Consider the following 16,791-nt stretch of genomic DNA (forward strand, 5'->3'; position numbering starts at 1 on the left):
TATCAAAAAGATTATTGTATTACAAATGCGGCTTTTGGAAGTCGGAGAGTCTTAGCTGGCGTGTCGGACTGTGATGTCATTGGAGTGATGTATTCTCGCGATGCTTTCTGAACGATCCGCTGATATCTTTTGGGTCTATGCAGTCTACCAGCTCGTTTCTGCTGCTGTGGCTCCTTGGCATATCATACGATGTGACCAAGTGTCACATATCTTATAATGCTGGTTCAAGACAGCTTTGGCGAATCACAGATGAGGATGTTTGCGAGTTAATTACATCGCTTTTTGAACACACCCCCGAAATGTGTTCTTGCCTTAAGAGAAAACAGTCTTGATAGTTACCAAATACTTGGAAGAACAATAGTGCTAATCCTAATGATTTGGGGCCAGCGACATCGTTTAGGGGGGCAACGAGATTTTCTCCCCTCCCCCCCTTGAATTTGGCCAAAAAAATGCATTATATTTAATGAAATATTATCTCTAAATGAAATCGAAATATTTAATAAAATGACGGCCGACTGGCAAACTTTTGCCTCTCTCCCTCTAGAAATGACGTCCATGATTCTAAACTTGAAATTCTCAGGTTTTCTAGAGTTATAAAAAAGCCATCATGACTTGTCAAGAAATAATGGTTAGATGTATAATAAATAAATATATAAATAAACTTATTTTATAATGCGTTGAAAGCTGAAAATCCCTCTGATTCTTGATAAATTTGAGAACTGCAAATCCATCAGTTTTATGAAAGTTAACTTACTCAACTAATTTTAACGCAACAATTTTGTGTTGTATCTTTGTGGGAACATATAAATTAATTATTTATTGTAAAACATCGTTCGAGTTCATATTGATTTCTAATCCGCGACTTTCAAGTAATTGAAAAACAGGTCTGATCCATTAAAATGCATACATATAACAAAAATATATTTTTTCTTTAATTTTTTGTAGAATTATGTTCTGGAAACCCTTTGCTAGATCGTCCAATAATGATTATACCGACCGATATTATATGCTACTTTACTTTTAGTCCAATTTCCTATTACAATTCTAGAATTATTTGTCATGAACAATTTTTATTGTGCTAATAAAACCATTTATCTTTACAGAGTTACTGTTCCTGGATACCAAGGCAACTTACAAGTGAGCATGATACAACCCATGAACCTGGCCGCCTGGGAACGCTTCGGAGTCGAGTTCATCCTCACATTCATCGTCGTCTTAACCCATTGCGTGTCTTCAGAGAAGTCCAGATACGCCTTCAATCCATCTTCATCTCCAGCTTGTGCTGTCGGCTCAGTATACGGCGCGTGCACATTAGTATCGGTAAATATAACATATCAAAATATTTAATAATATAAAACCACGAGTACGCAATCGATCATATCATAAAGCCCCGTGTAATAAGTAAGAAGCTACGAAAGGGCACGTCTCCTCTATATATCAAACCACGATTCGAAATGCAATCCTGTGCAATTCTCCGCCTCGGCTTTGTACCTTTTTTACTTCAGTTCATCTCTCGCTCCGACTGAGGGTTTTTGGGTGTTGTGCGTCTCACTCGGACGCTGTGGGTCTGACCAAAGATTTTTGGCGGATGCTATACGTCCGCATACCGAATAAGCAGGTGTTTTTGCCAAGCGTGTTCGCTTACCGTTCTTCAAAAGGTAGTGACAGACCCAAAAGGTACGTGACCAGGTGATTTATTCAGTCATTTCAACAATTCTGATGCAGGCTTGGTTGGATCTTATCTAAAAAATGTAGGGATGGCTTCATTCATTGGTAAGTTTTGGTACCACGATTACAAGTATATAGTTCTTTGTACAATAAAAGTACATATACAAGTCTAAATACACTTCTAGCACATATCAATCTAAATAAATATATATTTTTACATTAGTTAATTTAATAATAAGCAAGTGGAGTTTTTATTTCTGATCGCATTATTTAATTAAATAATTTAGAATATGTGTCATATAAATGATAAAGTTACTCTACCGAATAAATCGATTATTCAAAAGTAAATGGGCAACTATCTGGTTTATTTTGATATAAAAAATAGCATATTACATATGTATTTTGAGCGCTAACTCTGTACCATAATTACCTTTAATTAGTCATTTAAAAATATAATTAAGAATGAGCTTGTAAGACTTTTCCATCATAACTTGCCTAAAAATTTCACGCTGCGATTATAAAAAATCGTAACACAATTTTCCTCTACATAACGCCAATATATCTTCATTTTTAAGCTACGAAATGGAGCTATTTGCGTTTTTTTCTCTGACCGTCGAAATTATAGGTAATTTACGTTCACCGCTTTTATATCTCTGATAAATGTTCATCGTTAAAGTTTCACACAAAATGTTATTTTTTTAACATTATATAATTAGGCACATATAACAGATATGGTGTTCATCGTTTTTAATTACACAAGCTTCAGTTCTTATTCAACAGAGTATCCTGTCTTATGTGTCAAGAGCGGCTGTGTAAAAGAGCAAATAATAAATGAAATATTATGAAATTGAACCATGTGGGTATGTGTGCATATGGTGATGATATTTCCTGTCATGTGAATATGAGGGGAGGATAAAAACCTTAGATGATTCATCTTCATGCTCGTGGTAATAGTAGCAACTATCTCGAACTGATGAGAACGTAGAGCTTAATAGAATAGCATTTTTGATTATAACCAAGTCACATCACATCCGGCGTATTATGGCCGTAATCGCTATCTTCATTTGTATGTCTGTCAAAGTTCAGTTTGGTCGTTGGTAATAACGAAACCGGAGCCAATCTGCAGATCTGCGATTCACGTGGCGTACACCGAAATTGGTCTGTCGTTGCCAAACTTTGCTTTCGAATTAATTCCTCGCAATCGTTAAGCGCCAGACTGCGAGAAACTTCAACGGGAATTTGCCGAGAGGGCTTTCCGATGTTTATTTACATCTATTCCGGCGTTAATTCATGATAACGTAGCTTAGAGATTCGCTGTATTCTTCCAACGCACGGTACTCAGATTCCTCTTACAATACATAGCCATGCGTGTAATTCCGTAATGATAAACTTTTTTTAATTTATTGTTAACTTTAATAATAATAATAAGATCCTTTATATTTCTTAGTAACTAGATTCTTTTTAATTTTATATTTTTCTCACAGACAAATTTTCAGTACATTCACGTATAATGATGTTCTATAACAGTGGCCGGAAACCTTTTCAGTGTCGTAGGCCACAATCAGTTTTTAGTATTATTTACCGGGCAGCAAGTAATTAAGAGGATATGGGGTTCTTAACCAGTCAATCGCGATCAACTAGTAAATTACAAAATAAAATCTGATCAATTCCATTGGATGATTTTTACCATATAAAATGTGTACTTTTAACTTTGCAAAATTAAAAATGTCAACATATAAAAAACAACAAATTTTTAGGATATTTAGGGTTAAAAGATACTAAATTTTCTCAAGAAAAGTAATCGCGAAATAAAAAAAATCCTCGATAACATTAACATTGCACAAATAAATTAGCCGCGCAGAAAAAACTTTCAGGATTTTCCCTTTAAAAATCGCTAATTTAGTTCAATAAAATTAGCTGCGAAGTAATTTTTTTTAAATTTATTATAACCACTAATTGCTATTTTTAGTTTACTTTTAATACGGCAATTAACGAAGCTTGGACAAATAGGAGATGGGGCAAATTGAGAGCCAGTAGCTTCAAGATCTAACCCCACCTCCGAATCCAACACTGTGAAAAATGGCCTTAGTTAAAGGTGGCTGTAAGATAATTACAAAGGATTATACAAACTTATTTTCTGTGCGAGTTTCGAAGGCTATTTAGAATTATTTCCGGTAATTTATGTGTTTCGAAAGTCATCGTGACTATTGTGCAATTCTGTTTTTTTTTCCATTTCTCATGTTCTAACAAAACCATTGTCGTTTAAGATTTATTTATTGTTTTATTATATTGCTGAAATTCCACAACCCTATGTGTGACGATCGACCGGAATTAAAAGATAATTATCACAAATTCCGATATTAATACATAAATGTAAGTTTATTTCCGAAAAATATTTTATGTTTAGTTATATCGTATTCCTAATTCAAGTACTGCGCAACTGCTGTATAAGGTGGCGTTCTGCTGATTTGGAGTTCTGGAGAAAGTCCTTCTATATCCGTCTTGTGCGATTGTTCAATTAGTTTTGTGTGAATGTACAACATTTTGTTTTTAAGAGCTTAATTTTAATCTATATTTAATTCCAATCAATGACACATCGTATTCTTTCGTTTTTATAGGTAATCATTTCGTAAAATGCAAGATTTTTCATTATTTCGGTGTTTCGTCTACTATTCCCTAATAACGTCTCTTTCTCCTATTTTATCAACTAACGAAATGTATCTCTATTCTCGCATAACCGCTACTCTACCCCTCGTTATTTATTTGTACCCTTAGATCCATCTCCATCAATCCTTCAGTCAAGCATCGCTTCTTATTTATAAATAAAGCTTATTCAGAAATTTTTTGCAACGTAACATATCATAACGAAATAAAACATAATGGCGGACCGGTGAAATCTTAATGGCTCAATTTAAAAAATTGGAGTCAACACTGACAATAATTATTATAAAGTCATGATGTTTTTATGATGAGAAAATCCTTTCGGGTTCGTTCCTCGCGGCGCCGGTGGCTTGCGGTGATAAAAGGGAACTGTGTCCAGCAGCTGTTCCCTTAATCAGCGATGCTTAAAAGAGGCACGCAGATCGCATCTGGCTATAGTCGTTTTTTGGATCCTTCAATTAGCGAAAGCACTCCTCCCGGTGCGTCCTTTTTATCGGTAACGCTCGATATGAACCTTTTTTTACAGTCGTTAAAATAAATCAATTCGATATTAAAAACACCCGCATCTGAAATTTTGAGAAAATCGACCTTCTAGATTGAATTTTACATTGTTGTTGTGACTTATTGCTTGTGTGCTTAGCTAACCACTGAAAAACACACTCCTAATTTTATTTTTCTTTCCTAATAAATGGGCTCTAAATTTTATTCGGGATAATAATATTTCGAAAACATAGTCATATTCCAACGCAACGTGCCTAACGACGTCATATTAATGACGGAAATTGTCCATCAAACTCGATGATTAGGAGTTAATTGCACGTTTTCGACAGCAGGGATCAGTAGTTGACTAGTTGCGATCCACTTGCTGACCGATATCAGGCAATAATATTTCGTTTTGTTGATTTGCTTTCAACAAATTTAAAAAATGTCGATAGAACTTTTTTGACTATGTTTGGTTTTTAAGGACATGATAACTATCGTAGTTTTAATGATATTGTCATGAAAATTTTCAAAAATTATGTATTAAAAATTGTTATAAACCATTTAAAAAAATAGTTTTTTTTTTAATTTAATTTTTATTTTAAAATGTTCTTTCTCCTTTACTTCTTTACCTGAGTTACACTTTTTATGTTTTTTTCACACTTGATTTATGCCTTAAAAAATAAATTTATTTTGTGTTTTATTTTTATATTAATTATTTGTATTCGAAACTATAAATTTACCTTATTTTTCCAGATGCCATCTCTTAACCCTGCTCGAGCTTTGGGACCATCTTTCGTACTGAATAGATGGGACCATCAATGGGTGGTTTGGGCGGGCCCCGTTCTAGGCGGTTGCTGTGGAGCTCTTCTACACTCTTTAGTACTAGGTGGACGGAGATCTGGAAGCTCGGCGACCACTCCAGACTCACCAGATCCTGATTCCTCCAGCGTACAATCTGACGAAGACGCCTATGATCGTTTGGATAAACCGCACTCGAGCAAGATCCATTCACATTCTCATGGACATCCTCATCCAACTGCATATTCTACTTACCGTCCGACAGCTAACCACCACAATAACGGTATGTGTAATAAATATTTTTTTTTTTTTAAACCAATTTTTCATATATAAATAATAACATTATTTTAATTTCAGGTTTGGGTACATATTGTCCAACTCTAACTGGACCAAATCTCTATCCTGGCGGAGCAAACACTGGTAAATTGGAAAGAGTGGAATCTCTGTACGGAGGTACACGCTCTTTATACTGTAGATCGCCACCACTCACCCGTGCAAACTTACACCGTTCTCAATCAGTTTATAGTAAGCCACCAAGAGCTTCTACCTCTTCAGGGGGTCCCGCAGCTATACCGCCTCCTGGTCCTCTTCTACCAGCTCGTTCATTATATCAACCGCGTATCGATCACCAAATCTTAGCTCACAATCAAAATGCACAGAACCAGATCCAAGCTAGAGAATCTACCTACGGCACAAGACAAACCAATTTACCGACAAATCGCGAAGCTGGTAATCCGACTTATGGTACTCGACAAAATCCAACGGGGGCTCCGGGAGTAATTCAAAATACTGAAAATCGAGAAGATCCATCAAAGCTTAGCCGGAGACCCGAGAGCATGTACGGCATGGTGGTGTCTCAACCGAGACGCAATCAATCGGCTCAATCGGACGATTCTTCTTACGGATCATATAGAGGTGTACCAGGAGCGGTTACTGTTCAAAACGGAGTACCGACAGCTGTAGGAAGCTTCCATCATCACTTACCCCCTCCAACACCGAGTCAATATTAAAAGTGATAGTGAAAACTGCAATATAAACATTTTTTAAATTGACGTTATAATAATACACAAGCATAATGTTCAATTTCATTGACTCGTTACAACATTCCTTTTTGTTTGTGATATTTTTATATCGTTTAGTACTAGTACTTAAAAGTTTGTATTAAAACATATCGTATTACAATATTATTTATAAATATTGTGGTATGAAAAATATTGATGTTGTTAATATAATATTTTACAATTTATTGTAAATATATGGTCCTGAATATAGGTTAATGTTTTTAATATATACTTAATTTAAATTTATATAATTAACTGTATGTCAAACTTCAGAAATAATTTTATAATAAAGATTTTTATACATGCATTTTAATTATATTTAATGGAGTTAGAGTTAAATCATAAAAAATGTAAATAAATACATTAAAAAAACTTTTTTATGTAATATATTTAAGTGATAATATAAGTAGTGTCTATGTATTTGTCAAAATTAAAGTTGATGGGTTTATTTTCCTAAAATATTTACTATAGTTTTGTATAAATTATTTAGTAAATTAGATGCAACATAAACTATTGTACAAGATTTTAATTTTTGTTTTTATATTGTTTTCTAAAAAAAATATTTATTTAAAATTCTCAATGTGCATGTATGATTATTAAAATACAATTTAATGAAAAATATACACGATTTTTAATAATTACTGATTTGAAATCTGTATTTTTAAGTAAATCAATGATATAAGAGGTTAAGTATTAATGAAAATCTTAAATAATTTTTATTGAACATAATAGGTATAGTAACATATATTTTTTTGTAGTCTACATGTCGTTCAATTAAGTTTTTTAGCGCTAAAAAAGTGCATGGATACTTCCAGAAAAAATATATTTTTGCTTAATGTACAGCCAATTGTGTATCGCTTGCTGCACCTCTTCATCGGAACGGAACCTCTTTCGTCTCATCAGGATGTGAAAATCACTGGGGGTAAGATCTGACGATTATGACTGATGTTTAATACACTCAAGGTGCAAATTTCGGATCGTTTCAACCTTCGAATGGGCAAAATGAAGTCCAGTATTGTCTTAGTACAACAAAACACCTGCTCTCAAAAGTCCACCTTGTTTTGATTTGCTTTTTAGGCAGATGGGTGGTGTCGGATGGCAATTACACACGTATTGGGCCACTGCATTATTGTATTGAAAATTATAATAGTTGCATGTTTGTTATTGAAATACGCGAGTGATTGGTGGACGAGGCACCACTGGCCACTGTCTTCCTATCAAGGTCACCAAAAAATATGTTGCCCTCCGCCGCCGTCAAATCAGTGCCGACAAGATTTGGGCATAATGATAAATAGGCCCCCACAGTTTATAGGTTAGAGATGGTTTTTGGAAAACACGGGAATGTCTGTCATTGTTCCCTCGTTCGTTCCAAAAGAAAGTATAATCTTTCTCGCATATGGCATGAGGTCGTTCCTTGCTTTCCATTAATTATCTCCAAAAATGAAGCAATTGAACTGCTCTAGTTCACATGTACATTTTGTGACTGACACACCTTACTATGCGAAAATTGTATACGTCAATAAATAAAGAGTACTACTCCACTTCGGTTTATGTTGTAAGTGCAGCGAACATTTTAAGCTTCTACTGCCTTCGCAATGGAAATTTGTCGACCACTAACGAAACTGTGCATACCTTAAGGTGCTTGCGTTTATTCTTATAGATACAAAATTTTAAATTACACATTATTTTTAAATTCGCAAGTTTTGAAACTTATATCCAAATTGTGCAATTATTTTTATTATAAATGTTGCGTCACATATTCATTAACTCATTTAGAAGATCTGGTTGCACTCTTAGATTCCGGAGATTTCTTACCCGGACCCGGTCTGATGTGAAATAGAAAGTGGCTGCTTTCTCGGCAAAGCTCCGGTTGCTGCAAGTTCAACTGAACACTCATTTGTACCTAGTCAGAAGTGAAGTGGAAGATCCTGATGAAAGTGGGTGTAGAACGACGTGTTCACACTAATATGCATTCTTAAGTTAAGGGAGGTACTTAGCCCTTCCTACTTTTGATGAACTATTTATAATTGTCTACTAAATATCTAATTAGAATTTTCCTTGCGAAACAGCGATAATCCAAACATCAGTAGACTTGACAATGATGTAATTATATGGACTGCATAATCTCTGGTTCAATTATTTATCATATTGTACACTTGGGTTCAATTATTTATTAGTATTGTATTGGCACTGACTTATTTTTTGTTCATGTAATTTTGCAAAGTGCTTTATTATCTGCTCAAAAATGTGATCAGCATGCGCGCTTGTATTATGTCGATAAAGAAAAAGCTTGCTCAGACACAAATAAATAAACAATTAGTCCTTGCACAAATTTGGACCCACAATTACGAAGCTATCCCGACAAAACTATATGTAACACTACTGACAATTTACAAGACAAATAGATGATGTTTTAAAGGATTTTTTAAAAATAAAACTCAATTTTAAAGGCAACACACGTTTTTTATTAATAAAGCATTATAATTGATTTTGCTAATTTATCGATAACAAATTTTTTTGATTGCCCTTCATGGAAAATAGCGAGTATTATGCGAAATTGTGGCACAATATAATTGTATAATCAGTATATGTCATACAAAATACCTAAAATATTTATAAGCTTATTTTTTTAATTGCTTAAAGATGCTATATAATGTATCAGACATCGGAAAAATAATATGCCAACTCTGCAGTCATCAAAAAATAAAATAAAACAAAAATAACATTTTATTTTTGCAATTCAGCAACAGTAACATGGTGACCTTAATTATTATTGCATTGCTAAAATAACACATCAATATGAATGTTTCGAAACAATTTGCGTTATTAGACATTTATAGTTGAAAATCGTCCATATCGCTCTTCTTAATCATTGATATGATTTAATTAATTAAGTCAAGGGCAGTGGTTTCGTCAAGTCGTTTTAAAAATACTGCTAGCAATTTGTTAAACTAAAACGTTATGTGGTCCTTTGGGTTCAAGTTGTTCCTAACTAATTTGAGATACTGTAATACCTTTGACATTGATTCCTAAAACAAGGTATCACTTAATACTAAAATTATGTAAATTTTCGAAATTACATATTAAAATATATATAAAAAAACGATATTTCGCAGAAATACTTCGTATGTATAACATAAATATAATATTGTCAAACTTCGACTAAAACTAATTTGAGACTCTGATTACGGAGCAAACTTAAAAATACAGAATAAATATTAATTTCAACACAAATTAAATACTGATATAATAATACTAAAAATCTAACAGTAAAATAGTATGAAAAATGATACTATTCCAATTTATTTTTAAATTGTTTTTCACATCAATATTAATAAATCGGAAAGTAATATTTTGGATACATTACAGTCAATATTGTATTGAAGTCAATACGATACGAATGTTCTTACATAACCAAATTTCATAAGCTTGTGTGTAGATTTTCAAATTACTGCACTCTCTGAAGCACAATTTATGTGACACACCAATCTGAATACGCTCATTGTGCAAAGACTTGTAAGCATTTTCTTCGATAAGCGATACACAATACCTCTTTTATAACATTATCACAATGGATCACAATTGAGCTGTAGTTATCATAAACAAACAAACATTAGACAATTTCGCCGTAGTACATCTAAAACTCTATGAAAATACCTGTAAACTCCACGTGTTTTATAACGAAAATTTGAGTTTAGTTTTTTTCAGTCATTCTTTAAATATTCTTTGGATTAATCTTCATATTCAAATTCAATATAATATATTATTAAAATAAATTAATTATAATAACAAATAAATTCTGATTATCTTTTAAATTTTTCTTAGTAATCACAATAGTAATAAATCACAATCCCTCCCCGAAAATCGTACCGTTTTTATAAAAAAATACAAAAATTATGAAAAATCCCTCGCTGATCGTTCAACAGACCAAAGTAATGTTATTCGCTATAATAAAAATGTTTTTGGTCTCGCAATACCTTAACAATAAATTATTCTATGTAAACAAATATTTTTTGCCAAATTCAGTAAAACTCCTGTATTTTAAATTCAAAAAATCTAATAGGCATTTAAAATGTGCTTAGTGTGCAAATTGTTAATTTAACGTATTTAATTTGAAATAGAGAAGTTTTACTTTATATAAAAATCATATAAAAATTAATATTGTAACAACGCTTGCCATCGGGAAAGTGTTTGTCGATCATTATCAATTTACATGCTAAATTTTGAAACTATTGTTAATAGTGGGGTAGTTTAGGAATGCGCACCATTATGAATGTAAGCTTCGGTTAGTTACAGAGACCATCGTTTTAAAACCACCTAGGAACACTAAAGAATTAAAGCCACTACTCTTACTATTACCGATTTTTTAAACACATTGATTTCGTGAGCTTTGAGAATTTATATCTGAATATGAGTGCGCAATAAATATATTTTTCTATTATTAATATATATTTTCATAATGTAGAATTAATTGCTTAACCTTGTTACAGACTGCTTCCTATTATTTTCTTTTTTGACACAAGTTGACAGATGGTTTTCTTTATCACTATTGTCCATCAGTAATTCAACAGAGACATCCTCCTTCAGAATCTTGCTGGTCGCCTCCGAGCGGTTGTTGAGTTTGCAAATCCACAGCTGTATTACAGTTAAGGAGTTTATATAATGAACGAAAATGAAGCAATATCAGATCATGGAAGAATAACACCACAAAAGCAACACTAATCACTCACCTGAATTTTTTTTCTGGCTTGTAGACATCAAAGGGGCGTAATAAAAAAAATATTAACAGCTATCATTATAGACTGCCTTTATTAAAATAAACTTTGTTGTTTTGATTATACAGCAAAATAAGCTTAATTTTATTAATATAATTTTTTATATAACATTAAATACCGAAATATAAAATAAATATCTTGTATTAATTAAAAATACATATAAATAAAAATCTTTTTAATCACGAATACTTAACATTAAGTATGTGGAATGAAGTTACATTTTTAAGGACGTAAACATTTAAAGCAACATTTGCTATCATATACAATATGATTCGGAGCTAATAAAAACAAGATTCTCGTCAAATGCATGCGGCTAAATTATATATGTATTGAGAAAGTCAAAAATAAACATACAAAATATAGATTGCACTTTATATAAAGATTATACAATTACAATATTATATAAAATACATAATTTTCCCCTTCACAACCATTTTCCAAATATTTTTTAAGTAGTCTAATATGATTTTCTATAGAAATATATTTAATACCAGTAAATGCGAGAACTCAAGAGGAACTGTTAAAACATTTTAATATTCAAAATGATATAATTCGAGGTGCAGTTTAGTACGTTAAAACTAAAATAAAACGTTACAGATATAAGGCACCATGCATGCGATCGAATACATAAATTATTGCCGTTCAATTAGTTGTACAGAGCAACGAAAAATTTAAAGAAGAACATATTGATTTTTAAAACCCATAAAAATGATTTCATAACCACCCTGAATGCTCTTCATATTTCCTATACATTGCTCAATCGTGTCATTATATTAATATTGCTAAATAGTACCTTAGCTTGTGTTAAAATATTACTTTTAATAAATGGTAACTGCAACAAATGTGAATCATTTATCTTATCTTTTACGTTATAACAATTAAATGCGTTAAGAAATTATAATATATATTAGCACTTCAAATCGTGACCAAAACTAAACTGTTAATCATTTAATCCATGTGTAACACACAACTTTTAAAATCGACGTACGAAATACATCAATAATATAATATTTACAATTATATTACTAAAATACTTAATACCTAATAGACAACGTATATATGTATATATATATATTTAAATAAAATATTTACAGTGTAAAACACTCTTTTTAATAAATTATACCTTTAAGCTGATATGTTAATACAAAGTAGTGATGAAGCTCTTTTGTAAGTACACTGTGGCGAATCCTGCGTGAACGCGAAGCATGCAAGACTTGCGTTTCAAACTCAAATATGTTAGTTTACATCAAAACTTGCGATAATCGTAACCGGTAATTTTAACGATAGAAATTGGGGAACTTTGAATAAAAATCTCACAGCCACATCAGCAGGCACAACCTCCGTCTTGATCTTTCACCTCGTTTGGCGTATCCTTCAGGACTACTTCTTGCACTACAGAATGCAAATGATCGAATTAAGGAAAATAATGAAAATAATAGAAAGCAAAGAAATAAATAAACAAAAAAGCTCAATAAGACAAGAATAGTACGAATCGTTTATGTATCTCAATATTAGAAATCCCTGAAAATCAATCTAATAAATACACGTTTAATTAAACCAAATCATCCTACCCCAGTATATATAAGCATTTTTAATAAATATATAAAATTTTGTGAAAAGATTTTCAGCCAAAGACGTGCTTCAATTTTTATAACATGCAAACGATAGATGGATGTTTACTTACAATGAAAGGAATTTTAAGACTCTAAATATCAAATAAAAATATCACCCGTCGTATCTTATCAGGTATTATAAATTTTCTATGTGTATGAATAAGTCATAAAAATGATATTTGGACGTTTACATAGATAACAAGCTACGTTCAATACTTACGAAGATGTTAGGTAAACTGTAAAAAAAATGCGATAATACATTTACAATAATAATTGGGAAAAAGGATACTGTCTTCCGATGGTTTGTTTTCTGTTGAATCCATTCCCGGTAAAGCTGCAGCGACTCGTCGGAACAGCTATCATCAATAATGAACACAAGTAAGTGTTTATTTTTGTAATTCAATCAATGGATCAACATATATACAGTAATGGAACAATAATTTACCTGTTTAACATTGTAACCTGCCTTGGCACTGGTCTCTATAAACATAACATTAAGATCTTTAGCCTTGCGTTCGCCCTCTTCGGCTGGCACTTGACGTTTGTCTGAAAGATCAGTCTTGTTTCCCACAAGCATAATTATTACGTCGCTACCGCGTTCAGTGCGAACGTCGTCGATCCACTTAGACGTTTGGTGGAAAGAATTAGCATCTATTGATTAAAAAAATTATGTTCGTTCAAGATTTAAGAACTATTTACGTCAATACAACTCAAACGCTTACTAGTTATATCGTAAACTACAACAGCAACGGTGGAATCACGGATGTACGAAGGTATTAAAGAGCGGAATCGTTCTTGACCTGCAGTGTCCCAAAGCTGAAGACGAACGGTGCGATCTTCCAGATACATAGTTTTTGATAGGAAATCAATACCTATTGTTGCCTGATAAATAAACAATGTTTTAAAAATCGTTTTAAATTTATTTATAGATGTTTAATTTTAAAAAAGTCACCTGGTATGTATTATCAAAGCTGTCGTACATAAATCTTGTAATTATAGATGTCTTGCCAACTGAAAAATTCAAAATTTAATAATTTAGCTCCTTGAGAACTATAGCTCAGACATCACACATATGAAACTATTCCATTCTCTCCTCTTATTCCTTTTCATTCAGATCCTGTAGATTGGCAATATTGTGTTACATCAAGTTGTGCACATAATGGCCGATAGGTGAACGTACAATCGGGTATGCAACATGAATTTAAAATAGCCGCCACAATTGCAACATAGTGGAGCAGCGCCCTTATTTATTTTTTAAGAAGTGAAGGGGTGAAATCAATTAGAATTCATAAAGAAATGAAAGTTCAGTATTTATTTATTTTTATTAAATCTTCCGTTGTAACCTGACAGGCGTAAGCCCAATGCGTTAAAACAGGGTAAACCTGTACCAACTGAGTAAGTCAATCAGATATAAAGAATACCTACAAGTAAGTATTAACCACCAGACTGAAAGTCTAGGAATTGATTAAATCTATATTAATAATTATAAATTATTATGTGTAATATAATTTATAACCAATAGCTGGGGCCGGTTTTCTATTAATTTCTATTAAAATTTCTGTCACTTCAGCAAGTGTAATCTCTAGCACTCTTCTCGACCAGTCTGTGACATTCGAGTCAATAGCAGCAATTGAAGGCATGGTGAAGGAAAATCTGAGTAACAGCAAACGAAAGAGCCTCACTTCTACAAGGGTATACTGATGTCAATTATAAGAAGATGTACTGATGATTATTACTGAAGAAGAAACTAGGTTTCGCTACCGCAAGGGAGCTCTAACGTTACACTTCACCAGCTGAAAAAATTATTCTTTTTTGGAATATTCGGCGTATAATAGTGCAGAATATGCAGATCTTCTCAATAATCATTTTCGACCTACGATCATAACAAAATGTGGACTTGTGGACTATCAACATAACAATACTTGGCACCGTATTCAATGAACTAAGATTAGGTTTTTACATCTTTGGATTTTTAGAGCTTATATATTATATTATACAAAACTTTTTCTTTCAATAAATTACGAGATAAAAATATTGAACTTACCTCCATTTGAAAAATTGAAAGTTTTGTTGAAAAAACTTTATTTAAAAAAAGACAAAGTATGCTTAATTATTTTTTAGGGTAAAATGCAGTTATACTAAATAATAGGAGTGGAGCTTCTACTACTTTTACTGATTCATACATATTTTTGAAGTTGTAATGTATGTAGTTATGATTGCGCAAAAACTAACTTAGTTTATAAGAAATGTAATAGATTTAATTAATTTTACGGCAGTAATAATTTCCTCCGACCTCCTAGATTGATGGACAACTAATTGGTAACAATTTTCCTTTGAATCTGTATAAATTTGCAGCGATACTTGTTTGCATAATAATCAAAACAAAGGGTCATAGACCGCCTAATTGCGTATAAATAAAAGTTACTAGTTTTCAGTTTTCTGTTATCAAATCAATCAAATGTGATGTGTTTTATCACTTTATTAATGCCTAGTCAATCGAAGTCGCTCTTCCTACCATTTATTGATCTCATAGATAAAGACACGTCACAGTGTTGTCAGCTGGATCAAAAATAGCATACGAGTCGATTTATAGAGCCAATATACACACGTATGTAAGATATAACAATCGATTGCGTGCGAACGTCTGCGAATCGATAGAGAATCGTAAAAAAAGTGGCTCGTAAATAGGCGAAACGGCCACGACGTTCCCATCGATCCGATAGTCTCTACGGAGAGAGCTGTATTCGAATCATTCCGTTCTATGGGCTTCTCGATCTTCCGAATTGAGGTTATGGCATCGGGAATGACTAATAAGCGGGTGGGTGGGTCTCGGAGAACGAAAGGGTCGAAAGGGAACACTCACCGCTCTGCTCTCCTAGAAACACGAGCTTGAACTTGCGCAGGGGGTTGCCGAAGTCACCGGAAGAAGCCATGGTGTCGCTGCGGTTGCAGCCGCTGCTGATGGCTCGCAGCCGTCAACGCCGCTGCCAACGCAACACCCTCGAACTGTCGTCCAAGGCGCGCGGACAACGCCCATACACGCGCTCGTTACGCCGAAGCCGATGCTCGTTACATCGAATAAGATCAAATTATATGTTTTAAATATTCACTAATATATGCATTTATTGTGTTATAATGTAAATTCATGTTATTAAAATAGTTTATTAGTAAATTCAGTTTATTATTATTATTGATGGGCTTGTTCCATCTTTGTATACTTCTTAATACATAGTTACAAGTTAGAAGTACGTACGACTAATTTCAAACAAATTTCATAGTATTATAAGGATTGTAACAAAAATGATTAGTTTCTATATACATGTGTATTTCAGGGCTCGATATTATACCTCCTACTCTTTATACTCTTTCCTCCTACGCGTTATACAGCAGACATCTCTATTTCGGTAAGTCGATGAAACTATAATATCATTCATTTCGCATGAACCTTTCGAAAATTGCAAGATTCCGATTAACCTGGAGAAAAGCCCGACAGTGTTTTTCACTATCTCATAATCGGCAAAGGGTTCGCATGTCGAGCATGACAAAAATTACCTTAGCTTATTTAACTAAGCGATTCTAACGCTTCTTTGTTTAACGTAAATTCTATTAAGTGACAGTTTTTATTGGTATATTGAACTTTAGTGGAATTTTAAATGTAGTGATATTTTTTTCTGTGAACTTTATAACTTCTGCTCACGCGGTTCGGTGACTATTGCTCCCAGGACGATCGCG

General features: G+C 32.8%; 2 protein-coding genes across 4 annotated transcripts in view; one reads left to right on the plus strand and one right to left on the minus strand.

The window, feature by feature from the left end:
* bib (MIP channel family protein big brain) overlaps positions 1 to 10,423 on the plus strand; it is a 100,491-nt gene extending 90,068 nt beyond the window's left edge. The window contains exons 3-6 of one of the 2 annotated variants that reach the window (XM_088201312.1): positions 1,104 to 1,320; positions 5,566 to 5,893; positions 5,968 to 6,030; positions 6,130 to 10,423. In XM_088201312.1, coding sequence (XP_088057438.1) covers positions 1,104 to 1,320; positions 5,566 to 5,893; positions 5,968 to 6,030; positions 6,130 to 6,620 — 1,099 coding nt within the window. In that variant the 3' untranslated portion in view covers positions 6,621 to 10,423. Of the gene's footprint in view, positions 1 to 1,103; positions 1,321 to 5,565; positions 5,894 to 5,967 lie in introns of both variants that reach the window. The other variant, XM_088201311.1, reaches the window with a different exon arrangement.
* Positions 10,424 to 11,175: 752 nt separating this feature from the next.
* Positions 11,176 to 16,132, minus strand: Rab6 (RAS oncogene family member Rab6). 2 transcript variants are annotated; one of them, XM_088201313.1, is made up of 6 exons: positions 15,923 to 16,132; positions 14,012 to 14,070; positions 13,782 to 13,941; positions 13,505 to 13,710; positions 13,349 to 13,415; positions 11,176 to 11,306 (listed from the first exon to the last, which is right to left on the minus strand). In XM_088201313.1, exons 1-6 carry the CDS (start codon positions 15,990 to 15,992, stop codon positions 11,236 to 11,238), a joined length of 633 nt encoding a protein of 210 aa, XP_088057439.1. In that variant the 5' UTR covers positions 15,993 to 16,132; the 3' UTR covers positions 11,176 to 11,235. The 2 variants fall into 2 exon arrangements, with proteins under 2 accessions (XP_088057439.1, XP_088057440.1); XM_088201314.1 differs by lacking the exon at positions 11,176 to 11,306 and adding an exon at positions 11,454 to 12,838 and having other exon boundaries at positions 15,923 to 16,083.
* Between the last annotated feature and the right edge of the window lie 659 nt (positions 16,133 to 16,791).

The sequence above is a fragment of the Plectrocnemia conspersa genome, unplaced genomic scaffold, assembly GCF_051122295.1.
Source record: "Plectrocnemia conspersa isolate PC_06_02 unplaced genomic scaffold, ASM5112229v1 ptg000013l, whole genome shotgun sequence".
Taxonomy (NCBI): domain Eukaryota; kingdom Metazoa; phylum Arthropoda; class Insecta; order Trichoptera; family Polycentropodidae; genus Plectrocnemia; species Plectrocnemia conspersa.